A 15,538-nucleotide genomic window follows, 5' to 3' on the forward strand; every position below is an offset into this window, starting at 1 on the left:
GAATTAATACAATCAAGGCTGAAGTTTACGATTAGGGTGAACATACTAGCTCTTTTGTTAGTGGGGCATTTTAGGACTGTAACTCGAGGCTTGCTGCTTCTTAGTGGTTCAAGTACTAGGCCAGATGGTTGCGGGTTTCAATCATGAGTAAACTCATTTGCTGTTGCTCTCTTTAGAATGGAACATAAAGGAAAACGGTAGCCGTTTATTTTAGTGCATTCTAAGCCGTTTTAATTATGTTGTTGTTGTCATGTTGTTTCTAGCCACAGTCCTGTGCAAAGCTGACACTCTAGCCTTTAAAATGTGGGTTAGCGGTTGCCATTTCAACTTCATCTGATCAATATCAATTCATATTTTGGCCAGTACCAGCCGATACGAGTATACTGGCCAATATATTGTGCATCTGTATAGTTCATTGCATTGGCAGCAGAAATCCTTGCATGACTTTACTGAATTTCAAGGATGTACAAGTTGTTTTGTGTTATTGCACAGCTGTTCTCATTAATGATGAATTATTTTCTGGGGGAAAATTACAACATCAAGCAAGGCGTCATTGACGGTTAATTAATGAAACGGACCTTTTTGCATGCCCATGGAGTAACCTAATCAGTCGTTTGTCTCTCTGTTTTTGCACATTCTGTCATGCAATGGCTCTGCTCTGTCTTCATTTGTCTGTCAGGACTTTAAGAGTATAATAACTGTATAATTTCAGTTAGTAATATGCAAACTGAATTATTATTAGTTCTGCAGAAAAATGTAGGCTTGACGTTGTCCTTTGGCACTGATGGTTAGAAAAGAAGGCCAGTGGTATGGACAAAGACCATGTACAAAAGAGCTGTCCTACCATGTTCCTGGATCTACCATCCTGTTTCTTTTCATTTCAACACTAATTTTGCATACTTCTACTAATAGTAGCTCAACAAGATCTGTTTAGTGAGGTGTTCTTTGTTAAGGTTGAAGTGAAAACCTCGAGGAACCAACGGGGTTGGGTGCCCCTGATGAACACAATTTCCAAATGGATTTGATATGAGATGGGCTCATCTGTTTGAGCTATATCTTCTCACAGTGATCATCATTTACCTTGGAAGAACACAGATATCATTTTGGGGACTTTCTATCAGTTTCATTCCTGTGCCCAGGCTGTGCAATTCTCTTTGCATTAATGAGTTCCAGGAAATATAGATGAGCAGAACACTAATCCATAGCCAAGGTGCTCTGACCCCATGGGGCCAGGCAGGCTGTTGTGTCGGGCTATTATACAGCAGTTTCCTACAGGAACTCCTTTATACTCTGAGAAAGAACACAAAAGGGGGAGTAAGCTCCCTCCGGCGCCTCCAGTGCTTTGTGTAAAGGAAAGCATTTCCTTGGCTATTTTTTTTCCTGTTTTGAATATCATTGGCAGGCAGGATTAAGTGTGATGTTCCAAGTTTTGACCGCAATTTCATTTACATGCCCAAGGCCTATTGAAGTTAACCACAATATTATAGTTGGTAACGTAGCTGCAATTGAATTGACATTTTCAGGGGTAATCTCTTATTTTAAGTCTGCTTCTTTTTATTTTATTTTTAATTGACTGCATTATGCTGGCCTAAATGTGCAGGATATTTGTGAATATTTCATTTTTGGCTACCTGAACGGATAACGTTGGTATAAGGTTTTAGATTGGGGGGTGGGGACGAAGTTCAAATTGTCTGCATTTGGAGTGCATTTCAATCCTGGCTTCATACGCTAAAGTCCATGAGTTTACCCCACCTCTTTGTGAGTGTATTTCCTTTACTTGCATGAGCAACTTTTTATGACCTGATTTATGAGGCTGGTTGTTTATGGGCAGGAGGCCTGCGCTTAGCAGACATAGAGCCTATTATGCTTGATCATTCAGATGACAGCATCACAAAAACAGAACAATCATGAACATTTGAAGTTTATGAACAATTCTTTACCCCAAATATAATATATATTTTAGCTAAAGCTATAAAGCCAGCAAAGCTTGATTCCAAACTTTTCCAAACTTGCTGACAGATTTTTCCTCATGTACACCAAAATGTCTTTTTTTCTGTTCTTTGGAAAACATACAAAGATTTTCCTCAGAATGACTCTATTACTGTTGATATCTGAGTTGCATCAATCCTTTAAAATGGATTTTCACGAGGCACACCTGAGCTTTCCTGGCGGCACACCTGTGTGTGGCAGCACACCAGTTGGAAAACGCTGTGCTAAATGACGGTAATGGGTAACATTAGCTGTGATGTAAAATACTACAGTAGGTAGGCAGATTAGATGTTTTTTCAATTGGATTGTAGCTCTCAAGATGCAAGATGACTTTGCCAGGTTCTGCAGTCTCCTATGTGCCATTCGTGAACAGTAAATGCTGCTATTCTACTAGGCAAATTGTCCAATTGTCCACCAATTAAATCAGAAGTGGTGATCCATAAAAAGTGGCCCCCAATTTGCTTGTTTATTGTTTGACCAGGGATAGAAGATTATGTGGAGATCAAAGCATTTGTAAACATTTTCTTGAGTAAAATTGATGAGCTGAACCTGGAGCAATGGTATGGTAAATGGCATAAACATTGCTAATAGAGAGTGCTATGGACCGGAGGGAACCTTCAAAAGCATTTACCCACAATGCATTGTGACAAGCACCATTGTTCAAGCACAATCATTTACAGTGGGTGTTCTTGTACAATTCCTGAGAATGATTAGTATTGGAAAGCGGAGAAATAACTGAACTTGAGTCACAAGTGCTAATATAAGATTCAAATTGGTAATGCAGAAGATTTCAGTTCATATTCATATGCAGTATTTGAATATAAATCTGTTGTTGGACACTTTTATTGTGTACTGTCCAGTTATGGCCTTCACTCTTTCTGTAATGTTCTGTGCCTAATCGTATCATCGAGGCATTGTAGCTCATCAGGACAATTTTTTGTTATTCGCTTGTACCATAATAGAACATTATTGTGTCCTGCAAACCCTTTGCTATATTTTTTTATTATAGGCCTTAGTCTTGTGTGAGGCGTGTGTATTTGGAGTTGATCAACACAGAACTTAATAGACCAAACAAATGCAGCACTGTCTACTGTAAGTTAGTCTCAGTAAAGCTTCTGTGGGATTGTTTTGTCTCTCTAATGCCCCTTGTTTAGATGTGGGATATTCAGATGTGATTGACTGTTTGTTCTGTAGGTCTGGCGTTGGTTTGCAGTGGTTAGTGCTCATAGATGAGGAGACACCATGTCTGTATGGGGCTCTTGTTATAATGTAGACTGACATAGAGTTTCTCTCGACCAGAGCCGGATTAAGATTCGACTAATGCTGACACAAATTGCATGTAGCTAAAGCATAACAAATGCTGGAAATAATAAGGGAATATAGTATAATAGTGAACCCAATTCTGATTTTATGATCTATTCAACCTCTACATTAGTTATTTTACAGGACCTGTGTGATATTCAATATGTTAGACAAAAATGTATCTCTATTATTATTATTAGCACACCTGAAATTGGGGGAAAAATGTTATTTGCATTTAGGAAAAGGAGGGGTACTATGCAAAGGGCATACACGCTCTAGTAGCATGACATGTGAACAGTCGAGTACATTTCGTCCATTTGAGAAACCTCAAAGGGTCTAAATAGCTCTGTCTTGTTTTTCAACAAGTTCAAAGGAAAGCCATGTCGGCCACGATAGGTTGATCTGCTTCCGTTCAAGAGTGCATCCTGAGAGCAGGCTGTCTCAGCAGGAGGTCCCACTCCACATTAGTGAAACAAAACATTTTTCTCTGCTAAGCACTGCTTTCAACTTGCTGTTCCGAGCTATTACTGCTATTACTGCCTGATAAATGTTGTATTTGTGTAAAGAATCCTCAGGGTAACTGCATGCTGAAAAGACACTGCATTTCAACTACACACGCTCACTAGGGTTACCAGATGTAGACAACATGCACAGCAGGAAGCTTAATAAGGAGGTTTGGAGCTAGGAACCGACAGAGGACGTGCGGGGGGTGTGGGGGGTGGGGGGGCAGTAGGAGCAGATCACGGGGCTGGGTTGGGGGTGGCTGGAATCCGGTATGGTCTTCTGTTGTAGCCCATCCGCTTCAAGGTTTGACATGTTGTGCTTGCAGATGCCCTTCTGTAGGCCACTGTTGTAAACAGCTGCTGTATGAGCTTGTGTGGCCTTTCTCTTATCTGGAATGAGTCAGCCTATTCTCCTGTGACCTCTCTCATTAACAAGGTGTTTTTGTCCACAGAACTGCCACTCACTGGGTGTTTTTTGTTTATCACACCATTCTCTGTCAATTCTAGAGACTGTAGGGCAGCAGATTCTGAGATTGGGCCGCCATATTTGGTACCAACAAAAATAACAGGGACAATGTTGCTTAGATCATAAGTTGCTCATTACTCTGCATTTTTCCTTTCACAGTTTCAATTTACAAATAGAAATTTGAATAGTACTGTGGAAAAAAAACAACCAATTTGTCAACTGTCCCAATACTTTTGTATTGATCTGTGTATTCTGAAGCTGTCAGGTTGCTGTGTGCAAAATCAATTTAAAGTTCACATGAAAAAAAACAATAACAAACCAGTGTTTCTTGAGCCTGGAATACTTGCAAGCATACTATGCAAGCTATTGTCGATTGTAGATTTTATGTAGGCCTACTGTTGTCTGTCACAATCAACACCACTGCTTACTGTACATTCAAGGCCTTCACCAGCACTCCCTATTGCCCAACTCCTTGAATTATTGCACTTCCTGTTTGTTTCCTATGAGGGTGGCATTGCCTTGAGCCTGACCCCACCCTCCAAACCAAGATTCAAGCTGAACTAAACCTATTTGATGTAATCCGTCTATATTTTAATAATTGAGAAAAAGTAGTTCGTGCCATTCTCTCTGGGCTCAGTGATGTACAGATTACAAAGAAACTTTATAATTTACAATTTCTGCCTTGGGACAGCTTCTGTTCTGTATGGATCCCCAAGCAGAGACAACATGGATAGATTGCCAGTATTTCAGTTCGGAAGACAAGATGTCACTCCAAATCACTATTTTCTATTGTTCTGCTCAGAGCTTTCTGGTTGGATTTTGGATTTGTTTTCATTCTTTTTTTAGACTAGTATTTTTTTTACTTGTATTTAGAATTTTTCTTTTACAAACACCAATTTCCTCAGTCTTTTTTGTCACATCAGTCTCATTACTTACATCCGTGTTGAATGAATGACAGTTCATTTGTCTCTGGGGGAAGGTTTAGGAATGTTTCCTTATACTGTACAGAGAATAATCTTGTAAAAGTCTCACCACTCTGAGAAAATTATTAACTCTTTCTACACTTTATTGTTTTTTATGAATAAGGCAATTTTGTTTTAAATAAGGCAGATTTTTGTTAGACATGCACCTGTTCAAATGTTCAAACAGTCACTGTTTCAGTGTTTCCTCATCCAGAAATAAAAGTTAGGCCTTAATCAAATAAATCTTTGTGCCAATGAAGAATACATATATTATTATATTCATTGTAGGAAGTTTACCCTTGTCATTATAAATTAGGTCTAGATTAGATTAGAAAAACTTTTTAATAATGTATGGTTAATATTTGTGGATAATATGTGGCATAATCACTCAAAGCAATTGTTTGTAATATTATATGCAACTACGCAATTATATATTATATACACATCTTTATTAGGAATTTTTTTTTACTTTATTACACCTACTTATTCATGCGATTATCTAATCAGCAGTGCAATGCATACAATCATATATATTTATATATACAGTGTTGAATGTCATATATATACACATATATATACATATACATACACATACATATACATACATATATACAATCATATATATATATATATATATATATATACAGTGGTGTGAAAAGGTGTTTGCCCCCTTCCTGATTTCTTATTTTTTTGCATGTTTGTCACACTTAAATGTTTCAGATCATCAAACAAATTTAAATATTAGTCAGACGACACAAGTAAACACAAAATGCAGTTTTTAAATGAAGGTTTTTATTATTAAGGGAGAAAAAAAACCAAACCTACATGGCCCTGTGTGAAAAAGTGATTGCCCCCTAAACCTAATAACTGGTTGGGCCACCCCTAGCAGCAACAACTGCAATCAAGCGTTTGCGATAACTTGCAATGAGTCTCTTACAGCGCTGTGGAGGAATTTTGGCCCACTCATCTTTGCAGAATTGTTGTAATTCCACAACAACAACACATTGGAGAGTTTTCGAGCATGAACCGCCTTTTTAAGGTCATGCCACAGCATCTCAATAGGATTCAGGTCAGGACTTTGACTAGGATTCATGGTTCCATTTATCACAGCAAGTCTTCCAGGTCCTGAAGCAGCAAAACAGCCCCAGACCATCACACTACCACCACCATATTTTACTGTTGGTATGATGTTCTTTTTCTGAAATGCGGTGTTACTTTTACGCCAGATGTAATGGGACACACACCTTCCAAAAAGTTCAACTTTTGTCTTGTCAGACCACAGAGTATTTTCCCAAAAGTCTTGGGGATCATCAAGATGTTTTCTGGCAAAATTGAGACGAGCCTTAATGTTCTCTTTGTTCAGCAGTGGTTTTCGTCTTGGAACTCTGCCATGCAGGCCATTTTTGCCCAGTCGCTTTCTTATGGTGGCGTCATGAACACTGACCTTAACTGAGGCAAGTGAGGCCTGCAGTTCTTTGGATGTTGTTGATGTCTTTTGTGACCTCTTGGATGAGTCGTCGCTGCGCTCTTGGGGTAATTTTGGTTGGCCGGCCACTCCTGGGAAGGTTCACCCACTGTTCCATGTTTTCGCCATTTGTGGATAATGGCTCTCACTGTGGTTCGCTGGAGTCCCAAAGCTTTAGAAATGGCTTTATAACCTTTTCCAGACTGATAGATCTCAATTACTTTCTTTCTCATTTGTTCCTGAATTTCTTTAGATCTCGGCATGATGTCTAGCTTTTGAGGATCATTTGGTCTACTTCACTTTGTCAGGCAGGTCCTATTTAAGTGATTTCTTGATTGAGAACAAGTATGGCAGTAATCAGGCTTGGGTGTGGCTAGAGAAATTGAACTCAGGTTTGATAAACCACAGTTAAGTTATGTTTTAACAGGGGGGGGGCAATCACTTTTTCACACAGGGCCATGTAGGTTTGGATTTTTTTCTCCCTTAATAATAAAAACCTTCATTTAAAAACTGCATTTTGTGTTTACTTTTACTTTAAATTTGTTTGATGATCTGAAACATTTAAGTGTGACAAACATGCAAAAAAATAAGAAATCAGGAAGGGGGAAACACTTTTTCACACCACTGTATGTATACACACCCTTTTGACTAAATAAGTCTTCTGCTGCTGTACCCTATCTGCTTAGAGGTTTGATGTGGTATTTTGAGGGATATTCTTCTGCAAACCACTGAGGTATTGCATGCTTATTTGTGTTACTGTCATCTTCCTGTCAGCTTCGACCACTCTGGTCCTCTCTCATTCAACGTGTCTCTGCCTGCAAAACAGCTGCTCATTGGATGTTTTTTGTTTTTCGAACCATTCTCTGCACACACTAGAGACTGTTGTGTGTGAAAATCCCAGGAGATCAGCAGTTTCAATCCACCCTGTCTGGCACAAACAATCATTCCACGGTCAAAGTCACTTAGATCACATTTCTTCATTCTGACATTTGGTCTGAAAAACAGCTGAACCTCTTGACCTTGTCTGCATGCTTTTATGCATTTAGTTGCAGGCACATGATTGGCTGATTAAATATTGGCATTAACAAGCTGGTGTACAGGTGTACTTAATAAAGTGATCACTGAGTGTGTGTGTGTGTGTGTGTGTGTGTGTGTGTGTGTAAATATATGTATGCATATAAAATTGTCTAGATGATGGCCTTTGTTTTCTCTCTGTCTGACTTACTCTCCCTGTTTTTTATCTTTTAGGATGGCTCGAGGCAGCGTAGAGAGAGGAAGAAGACGGTCTCTTTCAGCAGCATGCCCACAGATAAAAAAATAAGCAGCGCCAGTGATTGCATCAATGCCATGGTGGAAGGCTCCGAACTGAGGAAGGTCCGGTCCAACTCCCGCGTCTACCACCGCTACTTCCTGCTGGACGCTGACATGCAATCGCTCCGGTGGGAGCCCTCTAAGAAAGAGTCTGAGAAGGCCAAGATTGATGTCAAGTCCATCAAGGAAGTGCGGACGGGAAAGAATACAGACATTTTCAGAACCAATGGAATATATGAGCAGATATCAGAGGATTGCGCTTTCTCGATTATTTATGGAGAGAACTACGAGTCCCTGGACTTGGTAACAAACTCTGCTGATGTGGCGAACATTTGGGTGACAGGGCTTCGGTACCTGATATCCTATGGGAAACATACCCTCAACATGATCCAGAGCAGTCAGGACAACCTGCGGTCTTCCTGGCTTTCTGATCTCTTTGCAGATGCTGATACCAAAGGCAACAAGCATATAGGTTTGTGCACTGCTGTGCAGCTGATCAAAGACTTAAATCCTGGCCTGAAAAATGTAAAAATAGAGCTAAAGTTCAAAGAATTTCACAAGTCTAAAGGTAAGCTAGGTGGCGAGGTAACCAAGGAGGAATTCATTGAAGTTTTTCATGATCTTTGCACCAGACCAGAGATTTACTTCCTCTTGGTCCAGTTCTCCAGTAACAAGGAGTTCTTGGACACAAAAGACCTAATGATGTTCCTGGAGGCAGAGCAAGGCATGGCCCAGGTAAGTGAAGACACCAGTCTAGAAGTAATCCGAAAGTATGAGCCTTCTAAGGAAGGGCAGCAGAAGGCCTGGCTGTCCCTCGATGGCTTCATAAATTATCTCATGTCATCAGAGTGCCACATATTCGACCCTGAACAGAAGACAGTCTGTCAGGATATGGACCAACCCCTGACCCACTATTATATCAATGCCTCCCACAACACTTACCTGATTGAGGATCAATTTAGGGGCCCCTCTGATATCACAGGTTATATCCGTGCTCTCAAGATGGGTTGCAGAAGCGTAGAGTTGGATGTGTGGGATGGCCCAGACAATGAGCCAGTCATCTACACAGGCCACACCATGACATCGCAGATTGTTTTCCGCAGCGTCATCGATGTTATCAACAAGTATGCTTTCGTTGCATCCGAGTTCCCCTTGATCCTCTGCCTGGAGAACCATTGTTCCCTAAAGCAACAAACGGTCATGTTTCAGCACCTGAAAAAGATCCTGTCTGATAAGCTGCAGCTTGATTCCCCTAGAACTGAGGACAGCTACCTGCCTTCTCCCGCTCATCTTAAGGGGAAAATACTCCTGAAGGGGAAGAAGCTGAGCCCCAACTGCACAGGTGCAGAGGGTGATGTCACTGATGAGGATGAGGGGGCGGAGATGTCCCAGAGGAACAATGAATCAGGCGATCAGCCAAACCTAGTCCCACCAAAAAAGTTTCAGCTCTCTAAGGACCTCTCAGATCTGGTAACACTTTGCAAATCCGTGGGGTTCAAAGACTTCCAGGCAGCATTTCAGAGCCAGAAGTACTGGGAGTTCTGCTCCTTCAATGAAGTCTTTGCCAGCCGCTGTGCCACAGAATTCCCTGGTGATTTTGTCAATTACAATAAGAAATTTCTGGCACGGGTTTATCCAAGCCCGATGCGGATCGACTCTAGCAACATGAACCCTCAGGACTTCTGGAAGTGCGGCTGCCAGATTGTGGCCATGAACTTCCAGACCCCAGGCCTGATGATGGACTTGAACATTGGCTGGTTCCGTCAGAACGGGAACTGTGGATATGTCCTCCGTCCTGCCATCATGAGGGAGGAAGTGTCGTATTTCAGCGCTAACACAAAAGACTCTGTCCCAGGTGTGTCCCCGCAGCTCCTGCACATAAAGATCATCAGTGGACAGAATTTCCCCAAACCCAAGGGCTCGAGCGCCAAGGGCGATGTCGTTGACCCGTACGTCTATGTGGAGATTCACGGCATTCCAGCCGACTGCGCTGAGCAAAGGACTAAAACTGTGCACCAGAATGGGGACAACCCTATTTTTGATGAGAGCTTTGAGTTTCAGATTAACCTTCCGGAGCTGGCGATGGTGCGCTTCGTGGTGCTGGATGATGACTACATTGGGGACGAGTTTATTGGGCAGTACACCATTCCCTTTGAGTGCTTGCAGCCTGGCTTTCGGCATATCCCTCTTCAGTCACTGACGGGGGAGATTCTGCCACATGCCTGGCTGTTTGCCCATGTGGCCATCACCAACCGTCGAGGAGGGGGCAAGCCCCACAAGCGAGGACTGTCAGTGCGCAAAGGCAAACGGAGCCGGGAGTATGCCACTATGCGAGTACTGTTCATCAAGGCCGTGGATGAGGTCTTCAAAACTGCAGCTCAGCCGCTGAGAGAGGCCACAGACCTTCGGGAAAACATGCAGGTGATGATTCTGACCTCACATTTGTCTGCTCTTCTCAAAACCTAGAAATGTCATTTCACGTGTTCACATTCTGCATTTGCAACTTTCTTTCTGGCATTTTAGTATTTGACCTTCAGCTCAGTCCAATCTTGATTCACGTTGCTACATGTTATTTCCATGTCCCATTGCCTACAATATCACACCTTCTGTCTTTATTTAATTATCATTCCAAAAAGGCCCATTCATTTTTATATGTCTGTTTGCACAAGTACATTTCAGGATGACTAATGGCACAGCTCCGCTGCAGCCATCAACGTCAGCCATCACCATCTGCCATTGGACGCTGAGGGAACGAATCTATTGTAATTAATGACAGCGGCTCCACTGTAGCCATCGAGTCACATTTGATGGCAGCATCAAAGTTAGAGAATCGCAGAGGTTCATTTCTCGATGATTCTTATTTAACTATACAAATTATAAAGTGGGTGGCTATTCACGTTGGCTATGTGATCGTGCACATACTACAGGTATCGTCTTATGAGAGACTGTGGCTAGCTAGCTAGCTAGCTAAATTAGCTGGTTACAACTTATTTCTATACAGTCTATGGTTACAACTGAACCAGAGCATCGTTGCTTAATCTAATTTGTGAAAACATTTTAGCTGTCGACATCCTATATGAAGTGGGCTGGCAAAACACAACAGTAGGGTGTCAGATTTATTGATGATGGCGATGGCTACAGTGGAGCCATGCCGTAAGAGTAAACAAAACATGACTCATCAATCAAACCCATTTCAATGTTAAGTGTAAATTCAAGGGACAGTAGGTGAACATTACTGCTGTATCATGCAGAAGTAGTGTTCCTAGCTTGCATTTGACTTCAAAGCTTCCCTAATCTGTAGTTGAGCAGTAAGAATTCAGACATCCAGACACTGTGTGTTCAGACATTCACGTAGCAGCTTATGAACATAATTCCTTAAATTTTCTTAATGGGAAGCATATTCTGTATGTCTTTTATCTGAAAGTAATACTTTTAAAAGCAGATTAGGCTGTCCGAGGGATAGATGCATTTGAAGAATTGAACCTTAAGTCTGATTTTGCAGAGAAAGGGAATTGATAACCTGCATGATTAACCAGTAATAATACTGAATCTGGTACCTCTAGTACTACTTGCACAGATGCCTCTTTCTCCCCCCGATACTGTCTCTCATATACTTTGTGAATTCTCTGAGCTTATGTATTTTTAGAGTCCATAGTCTGCATTAATCACCAATGAATTGCTTAATTCTATTTTCTGTGGAATATTTTAATCTTGTATAAGCGGCAGGTGGAGAATCAATCACTGCAATTCTGATGCTGCTTGCAAGTGCATTTCAATCAAGCATCAAATCCGATATCCTCGGCTGTACATTTGGGTTTAACTATATTATAGTTATTATAGTGAGTACACTGCAATCTGCAGAGTAGTACAACATGTTCGTATTAATAGGACCAAATAGCTCTATGTTTGTTGTACTTCGGTGTTCATGTGTTATACCTTAACACCTTTTTTCGAAACAAGCTCATTTGTCCTTCAAAACCTGTACTTAAAAGTATTTTTGTGCTGTCATTCTTGGATAGTGGGCAGCTGAGACCCCAAAGGTCAGTGGTTCAATCCCCGGTGTAGCCACAATAAGATCCGCACAGCCGTTGGGCCCTTGAGCAAGGTCCTTAACCCTGAATTGTCCCAGGGGAGGATTATCTCCTGCTTAGTCTAATCAACTGTACGTCGCTCTGGATAAGAGCGTCAGCCAAATGTCATTAATGTAATGTAATGAAAAACTGTCATGACCCAGATGAAGTTCAACACTGTCCTGACTGCATTTTTTTATACGTTCTGCCTCAAACCTACTGTTTGTCACTCGTGGAAGCTGGGAAAGCATGAGCATAACATTAATGAAAAGTAATGTTGCCTATTTCCATTTTTTATTGTTGTGAAATTATGCTTAATTTGATGTTAAGCCCAAGAAAATTTGCAAGATTATTACAGTCTGCAAAACTAAGTTCAGACTTGACAAATTATAATTTGTTGATGACACATTTCAGAATACTAATACTGTAAAACTGAAGCTCATTCTATGAAGCATATACATTGTGCCACTGCATGCTTCTTCACAGTGGAGGGAACTGTTCATTCAGTTTCTTTTGGGCAAGAAAACATCAATAATGATGTTATTATAATACTTATATTGCAAATCAACCTTGCTCTTCAGTTGACAACCTTCAATTTTCTTATCCCTGGTGGATAATAATCTTTTGCAAAAAATAAGTTCTCTCTCCCGATCAGTTCAATTTGAGCAACCATAAACTGCGCAGAACTTAACCATAATGAATCGGTGTTACTGTTATCTATATGCTTTTTTGAGCTTTAAAAAAAAAACTATATTTTTGGCAGAATGAGTTCTATAGTCAGCTTGTCCTCCAACATAGCAAGGTCATATGGTTTGTGACAGGTATTAAGAACTGTCCATAAAAATTTAATTTTCCTTACAAAACATGCATGCAGTTAGTACTGGTTCTCATCGCCTCGGTTCTCATTCCCTCTGTCTTCCTGTCCCCACCCCAGAATGCCATTGTTCCATTTAAAGAGCTGTGTGGCCTGTCGGCGGTGGCAAACCTCATGCAGTGCATCCTGGCGCTGTCGTCCCGCCTGACTGGGACAGACAACATCCCCCTCCTGATGTTCAACCTGAAGGACCAGTACCCCACCATGGACCCGCAGGGGCTTCTGCCTGAGGTGCTGAAGAAGGTTGTCATGGCCTATGAAGTGGTGAGGATCTGCTTGTCTACATGCTTGTGCAAACACTGGTAAAATATATGCACACAAGTATCAAGTCAGCTTTTCCCACTGATTTGCTCTGAGGGTAATGACATAGCCAAGATAACTATCAACGTTAAGGCTGACCATGCACTCGATGAACATGCATCTACGGACTGAACCTCTTGGTATGGCGGTGCTTATTTCAAATATTTGCAGTGAAATATTTCTTAAACTACATGAAGCTACTTGCTTTGCATGTACGTAGTTTGTTTAGCACAATGATTTCCAAACAGTGGATCCATTTGTTTTACAATGTCAATATTCTAATTGATACTGTGTGTATTTTTGAAAATGCTGAACATACTAAATTAGTTTGGATCTGGTCCTACTGCATTTGTTGGATATTTGTCAACTACCAAAATATGCACTGATGGGAGGGTAAGCTTTTGATTCATAAATTAGGCTGACATATCTTATTGAGTTAATGAAAAATAGTATGAGAGTATCAACAGGCTTAGACAACATTGTATGTACTCATAAGAATGTAGTCATGGGTCATATTTAGTTCAACTGCTTTTTTCGATGGAAAAATAATGAGTGTGCCGAGTACTGGGACACTAATTGTATACAATGGATTAAAGTTACATAACTATATTATATAAGCATTGCGTTGTCTATGCAACAAAACCATGCCTAACCTCACACATCCAGACACTTACACTTTTGTCATGATTGGAAAAGGCAGACAAAGGCTCATCCTTGAAATTTGACAATACCCACCTATTTACTTGAGATGTGCAGTTGATTCATTTCCGCAGTGTCGGTATTCTACCCAACATAAACTTACCATATGCTACAGAACCAGTGATGATGTTTATTCAGTGTTGAGCACATATTTTAAATAGCACAAAACTGCCTGTTTCTATGCCCTTTAAAAATATAAAGGGCTGGGCATACAGTATTATTTTCTTCTCAGTACAGCCTTTACCTGGTGGAGTTTTTATGTTCTATAACTGGTTTATGTAACATTTTAGCGGGGCAGTGTAGGTAAATCACCTTGCTTAAAGCTTTAGTACAGCCGTTGCTTTCTGTGGAACTCTGCAACACTGGATAAGAGCAATATTTATTTAAGAGCAATATTTATCTTCCCTTCACAGTCTTTATAACTGCATTCCTTGATTCTGTCCACTGACTTGGATGGATTAGCTTACATGACTTCATAAAAACATAATTCTGTATTACAAATCGGCAGCACCTTTCATGTCATCAAATAAACCCAATGTATGGCTCATGCCTGGAGCAATTTCCCAAGAAAATTTGCAAGATTATTTGCCTGAGCTGAACGACAGTTCTGTGGACTCTAAGTGAAACGTGTTGCTTGTTGTAAAGTAGATATTGTTGTTCTCACATTACTTGGTCAGCCAGCTGAGAACCATTGCCTCCATGATGCACATGCAGGATGTGAAAGGGTTTGCAGGAGGTGACATCCCTAGGGTACATACAATATGTTTGTCCCATTTTGGATTTTATCTGCATAAGATAGACATTTACAGTAAAGCAAGAATTATTCACCCAACAACAGTGCTTAGAAGGGTGAAAAAAAGATAAACTGCATATGGCATTGACATTTTAATTGGATGTGGCTTTAATGAAAGATGTGGCTGTCATTGAGGAATAAATTCTCTTGGCAAATTGGTTTGTACTCCTGGTGGTTAAATGTAACGCTGATGGCACACCCCTATGCTGCATTCCATTTGCATAGCTTTGAATCTCATTACCGTTAAACGTATTCACAAGGTCTACCTCCCCAGACTCTGAATTGATCTTCCCACTGCAGTGACAGATCAGGCTTTGCGGGAGCGTTGGAATAGACACCTTGGGCTGACCAGTGACCGCATACTCATTTGTCATGTGTTGCAGGCACAGCTATGATCCTCCGGAACATTGGCCTGCTACTCTATTCCGAGAGTGCCTTTTCTTGGCCTGTCTGAATGGTAAAATAGTAGTAGCGCCTGCATTAATGCAGCTCAGGAAATGATCCGATTCAGTACTGGGGCGCAGAACACAGGGACTCGCAGAGTGACGTGATGTGCACCTTAATCATCAGAAGGATAAAAAAGGACAGGTGGCAGGCAGTGTTACCGTCAAGCTAACTATGCTGGAGTCAGGAGTGTTACCGTCATGCTAACTATGCTGGAGTCAGCAGTGTTACCGTCATGCTAACTATGCTGGAGTCAGCAGTGTTACCGTCATGCTAACTACGGTGGAGTCAGCAGTGTTACCGTCATGCTAACTATGCTGGAGTCAGCAGTGTTACCGTCATGCTAACTATGCTGGAGTC

The 15,538-nt window shown here is 41.0% G+C and overlaps 1 protein-coding gene across 1 annotated transcript in view; it reads left to right on the forward strand.

Annotated features, from left to right (window-relative positions):
- The window catches only part of LOC133135169 (inactive phospholipase C-like protein 2), a 57,270-nt gene that overhangs the window by 19,852 nt on the left and 21,880 nt on the right, over positions 1-15,538 (forward strand). Inside the window, exons 2-3 of the mRNA XM_061251979.1 lie at positions 7,936-10,419; positions 13,003-13,206. Coding sequence (XP_061107963.1) covers positions 7,936-10,419; positions 13,003-13,206 — 2,688 coding nt within the window. The remainder of the gene's footprint in view (positions 1-7,935; positions 10,420-13,002; positions 13,207-15,538) is intronic.

Source organism: Conger conger, chromosome 1 (genome assembly GCF_963514075.1).
Source record: "Conger conger chromosome 1, fConCon1.1, whole genome shotgun sequence".
Taxonomy (NCBI): Eukaryota; Metazoa; Chordata; class Actinopteri; order Anguilliformes; family Congridae; genus Conger; species Conger conger.